Here is a 6,443-nt window from a genome sequence, read left to right on the forward strand (position 1 = left end):
CCATCAGTGCTTTCCCTTCGTCCAGTTACATGGGGCGGGTGGGTAGAGCAGACAGCAAAGTTACCTGTCAACTCTAAATGAATTCCAATAAAAAATAAAAATCTGGCTACTGCTATCTACTCTAATAGGAAATTTGAAGCAGAGCTCAGATTATTAAAATGTGGGTGGTATGTGGATATATTTTCCAAATGTTGACACAGAACTATTATTTCTGTACAAATATCTTCACAACTCTCTCTCGGATGCGTTTGGTCCTGACTCCATAGATGACCGGATTAAGGGCCGGTGGGACAGCCACATAAAGATTAGCCAGAAGAATGTGCATATAGTGGGGAATGTTTCTGCCAAAACGGTGTGTCATAAAAGAAAAAAAAAGCTGGTGTGTAAAAGCACAGCATGACACAGACATGAGAACCACAGGTATTGAGAGCCTTTAGCCGGGCATCGTGAGAAGGAAGGCGGAAAACAGCTCGAAGGATAAGCACATAGGAGGAGGCAATCAGGATCACATCCACAATGATATTAGAAATCACCATGAGCCCATAGATAATGTTGACCTTGATGGGTGCACAGGCCAACCGGGCAAGACCCATGTGCTCACAGTACGTATGAGGGATGATGTGATGCCCACAGAAGGGCAACCTCAGAATGAGAAACACGAATGGAGTCACAAGAATTAAATTTCTTCCAACAACAAGAGAAGCTAGGATGCTGATGGTTTTATTGGTGAGGATCATGGTGTACTGGAGAGGGTTGCAGATGGCAACAAAGTGGTCATAAGCCATGGCCACCAGGAGAATGGTCTCCATTCCTGTGAACATGTGGATAAAGAACATCTGGGCAAGGCAGCCCCCAAAGTTGATCTCTTGTTGGTTGAACCAGAAGATGCCCAGCATTTTGGGGATGGTGGACGTGGACAGACCCAGATCGATCATAGACAACATGGCCAGGAAGTAGAACATGGGCTGGTGGAGACTGTGTTCAGTCTTGATCACAAAGAGAATGGTGATGTTCCCCACAAGGGCAATCAGGTACACAATGCAGAATGGGAAAGCAATCCAGATATGTACAGTTTCCAGTCCTGGGATTCCTAGCAGGTGAAACAAGGGGGGATGGAAGTGGGTGTCATTGATGGAAGTCATTCTCCCAGCAAGTGTCATTGAATTCCTGTTGAGGCATAGGTATCTCACTCTCGTTATGACCTTTTCTTTATCAAGGTCCTGGAAAGATGTAAGAACTCTGTGTGTGTTAGAGTGCTATGGGTGGTGTGCTACAGGTCTTGGTATGAGTAGTTGGTTACAAACATTAGAGATTCTGCTCTTTGCAAAGGGTAATTGGGTAACTCTCTTTTTTTTAAATAACTTTTATTTTTTAATATTTATTTATTTTGACAGAGAGAGATAGTGTGAGTGACTGGGGGAGGGGGCAGAGAGAGAGTGATAGAGAGAATCCCATGCAAGCTCTGCACTGTCAGCACAGAGCTTGACACAGGGCTTGAACTCACAAACCATGAGATCATGACCTGAGCTGAAAGCAAGAGTCAGAGACTAAACCGACTGAGCCACCCAAGCACCCCCTTTTAAAAAAATGTTTATTTACATATTTTGAGAAAGAGAGAGAGCAAGAGAAAGAATGTGAGCCAGGGAGAGGCAGAGAGAGGAAGACAGAGGATCCCAAGTGGGCTCTGCGCTGACAGTGGAGAGCCCAATGAGGGACTCAAACTCAGAAACCATGAGATCATGACCTGAGTTGAAGTCAGACACTTAACCCACTGAGCCACCCAGGCTCCATTCTGATTTCTTTTTAATCTCCCTTTTTTACTGATGCCCCAGGCCCTAGTAACCACCCTTCTACTTTATGTTACTGTCAGTTTGGCTTTTTTTTTTTCAAGATTCCATAATAACTGAGATTGTGTAATTTGTCTTTATGTGACTGGCTTATTTCACTTTGGTATTTTGTCCACAGATTCATCCATGTTGTTGCAATACAGGATATCCTTCTTTTTAAAGAATGTATAATATTCCATTGCATATATAGACCACCTTTTAAAGTTTCTTTCCCCACGTAGAAATTTAAGATAAATTGGCAAAAGTGAATGTTAATCAGTGAAGTTTCTTTCCCATATGAAGTTTCTTTTTCAGTAGCTGTTGACTTTTGTAACTGTTGAGAAAAATTTGAGATCAGATCTAATAATCTACTGCCTAGAGCTGGAAGAATGGGAAGTGATTGATTAATGGGCATAGGATTTCCTTTTGAATTGATGAAATTTTATAGAACTAGATACTGTTAACAGTTGTACAATGTTGTGAATGTACTAAGTGTCACTGAATTGTAAAGTTTAAAATGGTTAAAGTGGCACTTTCATTTATATTTTATAATTTAAAAAAATTTCTGGTTATATAGATACCCCAAAAAGCCCAAAGACTTAGTCCAAGCATTTCAAAGACTGAAAACAGAGAATAAGGAAAAAGAAGGAGAAAAATAAAGTAAAATACTACCTGTTGTATATTTTATGTGAAATAACAAGAACTGACAATCGACCAAATAGCAGACAGCAAGGTTCATGGGGATTTCCCTAGAGCTTCTCTTCAGCAAGTTTAATGACAAAAGGGAATTCCTATTCATTTTAATTTCAATGTCTGAGACTCTCTGGCACCTGGAGACTTCATTATAAATCCCCTCAACACACACACACAAGGACAATTTATAAACATCTCTTAGGGCATATTGAGGGTGTATAAATACATAATTTCAGTAATTAAATTCACAGTTGCCAAATGACTTCCTAAGATGGAACATAGGGAATGTGGTAAGTGTTTGTGATCAATGCATCTGCAATGTGTGCTTAAGATTGGAATTTGGCTTCACAGAAATTGAGTTAAGACCTAGAGTATTGGGACTGGGAATGGTACAGATCACTGGTCTGGAGAAAGGTAGGAGGAAGACTAAGACTGGAGAGGAAATATCTACACCTGTAATATTTCAGGCATATATAACCTCATCTACTCAACCCAATAATAATCTGAGATAGATAGTACTATGTTTATTTCCGGATGAAACTGAAATACAGAATATGTGTGACTGACATAAGGTCAGAAGGCCAGCAAGAATAGAATCAGGACTCTATCCCATGCCACAATGCAAGTGATATTACACGGTGTCTACTTCTGCTTCTTTTCCCATACTGCTTTGATAGTGAGACACAAAGTTTAAAAAAATAGTCATAGTAGGCAAAAAAGGAGAGAGTAATGAGTTTGAACTCCTTTATAATTGAACTGATTCTACACATTCTATACCCTTGATATAAAAAAGGACACAATATGGTAATCAGTTGTTGGTCTCTCTCCATGCTTTATATTTCGAAAGGATTAAACTGAATTCAAACTTGATTATTGGGAGACCCAAATTCATGATTGATGCCATGAGCCAAGATAAGCCAAGAGGTGAAACGCATAGCTTGTTACAATAACAAAAAATGTCTTTGGAACTAAATGAATAGATGTATAGTGAGGAATTTTGCCTTACCCAAAAAGAGGTCTGGCCTTTGTTTTTGGCTTCTAGGAAGTTATCTGTCATATCTGATAGGAGTTTAGGATGAGGGATGGTCAAACTATCTCAGTGTAAGGTCTGACCACACTATAAATACCAACAATATAACTTAGGGTGAGAACTTTGGGTCATGTGGCACCAACCAATCTAGAGATTGAGTTCAACCATGTGTGCAATCAATCAATCACATATACATAAATTTGGACACCAAAGCTCAGGTGAGCCTCCGTGGTTGGCAATATAACTATGCATATTGTCACACATTAATTCCAGGAGGGTAACTCATTGTGACTCCATGAGGGAGGACAATGGATACTTCACATTTGCAAACCTCACATTCTACCATCAGCATCTCTTCCTTTGTCTGATTTATGATTTTAATCTTTCCCTATAGTAAACTGTAACCATGAGTATAATAGCTTTCAGTGAGTTCTGTGAGTCGTTCTAGTAGATTAGTGAACCTGGAGGTAGTAGTATGGGAAACTTCCTGAACTTGCAGTTGATGTCAGAAGTGAGAACAGTGTCAAGAACTGTGCCCTCAAATTTGTGGTTTGGCCAGCTCCAGGAAGCAGATCAGATCTGATGTCACATTTCCCTCTCACCAGTTACAGAAGTCAACAGGTTCTTCAGAAAGATCTTTATATGGGGAAGAAACTTCACAGATTATCATTGCCCCTTGCCAACATATCTCAAAATTGCTACTTGGGCATACCCTAAGAATTATGTGGATCTCCTTCTAGATTCTCAGTTCTGTTCCATTGTCTCTTTTTCTTTCTTTCTTTTTTAAATAGCAACACTGCCATAATCATCATAGTTTTACAGAAAATCTCAACATTTGGTAATGAAAATCTTTCAGATTTATTCTTCTTTGAGGTAGTTTGGTTATTCTAGGTCCTTTATTTCTCCACCCCTTATCTTTCTCTCTCTCTCCTTTCACTACTTTCACTAACAAGTTTGCAAACACAGGTCCATATCAGTGTCACAAAGCTTAGTTTCTCTTAATTTCACATCTTGATTCTGCTGCTTATTAGCAATGGGAAGTTAATGAGCTTATCAAAACCTCTCTCTTCCATAAACGAGAACTTGTGTCACAGAATTGTGGGGGGAGAACTAAATGAGATAGTGTATGCAAATAATGACAACAACAATGTCTGAAAAATTCTAGGTACTCAATTAATGATAACCATGATTATTGTGCCGGCTATTATTATGATCAATTTTATTATCTCCTAATAGTATTTATTTCTTCAGGAAGAGGAAAATTAATGCATTTAATTCCTCTGAACCCATCATTTTAGGAAAGACACAATGTTAGCTTCTACATTCTTTACCACTTATGCTGCAGGTCAGGAGTGATACTGGGATTATTTATGGAGAGCTGAAAAGGGGTAAAGAATCAAAGGCCTTTAGAAAAATTTGTTCCTATTATGAATCCTTTGTTAAGGAATGTTTTTATCTTTAATTTTTGTAGATCTCAGTTAACTGTGGATGAATTGTCCAGTGGGAACCACCAACAACTTTTAAAAATCATACCATCGTCAGCCTGCTGGAGAATGTCTTCTCCCAATGTCACTGAACCCCATCCTTCTTCATTCCTATTGCTGGGGATTCCAGGGTTGGAAGTTGCACAAATCTGGCTTGTATTTCCCTTCTGTGCTGTGTATCTGATTGCTCTTGTTGGAAATGTTATCATTCTGTTTGTTATCTGGGTTGATCATAGCCTTCACCAACCTATGTTCTACTTTCTGACCATGCTGTCAGTGATTGGCCTAAGTCTCTCTACTACTACCATCTCCAAGATGCTGGGGATCTTCTGGTTCAGCCTTCAGGAGCTGTGCTTTGGGTGCTGTGTTGCTCAAGTGTTTTTTATCCACTTTTTTACAGTCATGGAGAGCATTGTACTTCTTGCCATGGGTTTTGATCATTATGTGGCTATTTGCAACCCCCTCAGGTACAGCATAATTCTTACCGACAGAGTGATTGGTGTGATTGCTGTGATAGTGGTACTAAGAAGCTTATGCATGATTGTTCCCATCATTTTTCTCCTCCTGAGGCTGCCTTACTGTGGACACAGAATCATCCCTCATACCTATTGTGAGCACATGGGAGTGGCACGTCTAGCTTGTGTCAGCATTAATGCCAATGTCTACTATGGTCTTGGAAATATTTCTATCTTGTTTCTGGATGTGCTTCTTATCATTGTCTCATATATTAGGATCTTATATGCTGTCTTCCACCTCCCTTCCCAAGATGCCCGCCTGAAAGCTCTGAATACCTGTAGCTCCCCTATTTGTGTTATCTTGGTCTTCTTTGGTCCAGCTCTCTTCTCTTTTCTCACTCACCGCTTTGGTCATGACATCCCCGAGTATATCCATATCCTCCTGGCTAACCTCTATGTAGTCATACCCCCTGCCCTCAACCCAGTCATTTATGGCATCAGGACCAAGTAGATCCAGGAACGGGTAGAGAGTCTCTTTGTTAAAACAAGATTGATGAGAGGTAATTGATTCAAGTCATGAAATTATAGGGTCTGAAAGGACTAAAATTTATGATAAAATTAATAAGTTTCTTTCACCAAAATTAATTTTCTCTCTATATAGATATCTATAGCTATAACTATAGATGATATATATAGATATAAGATGATATAGATATATAGATAGAGATAGAGATAGAGATAGAGATGATAGAGATAGAGATAGAGATGATAGAGATAGAGATGATAGAGATATAGACATAGATATAGATATATGTGAGATATATATCAGAAAAAATACTGCCTGTAATTGTTGGAGGTATGTACACTTCTGTGTGTCTGAATGTGTACTTGCAATGATACTCTCTGTTGACCTCTGGCAGAGAATATTACACACAAGAATAAATTTAAAGGAGGA

The 6,443-nt window shown here is 39.1% G+C and overlaps 2 protein-coding genes across 2 annotated transcripts; one reads left to right on the forward strand and one right to left on the reverse strand.

The window, feature by feature from the left end:
• Nucleotides 1-205: 205 nt before the first annotated feature.
• On the reverse strand, nt 206-1,160 carry LOC102959860 (olfactory receptor 52E4-like). The gene is given in 2 exon segments (XM_015537935.2): nt 206-373; nt 375-1,160. Coding segments are annotated over 2 exon segments (954 nt in total).
• Nucleotides 1,161-5,102: 3,942 nt separating this feature from the next.
• Nucleotides 5,103-5,999, forward strand: LOC102951861 (olfactory receptor 52E8-like). The gene has a single exon (XM_015537936.2). It carries the CDS (start codon nt 5,103-5,105, stop codon nt 5,997-5,999), a length of 897 nt encoding a protein of 298 aa, XP_015393422.1.
• Nucleotides 6,000-6,443: the final 444 nt, after the last annotated feature.

The sequence above is a fragment of the Panthera tigris genome, chromosome D1 (assembly GCF_018350195.1).
Source record: "Panthera tigris isolate Pti1 chromosome D1, P.tigris_Pti1_mat1.1, whole genome shotgun sequence".
Classification (NCBI taxonomy): Eukaryota; Metazoa; Chordata; class Mammalia; order Carnivora; family Felidae; genus Panthera; species Panthera tigris.

Excerpts from the sequence above, each read along its gene's own strand:
- LOC102951861 (XM_015537936.2), top strand. The coding sequence starts at position 5,103 with ATGTCTTCTCCCAATGTCACTGAACCCCATCCTTCTTCATTCCTATTG.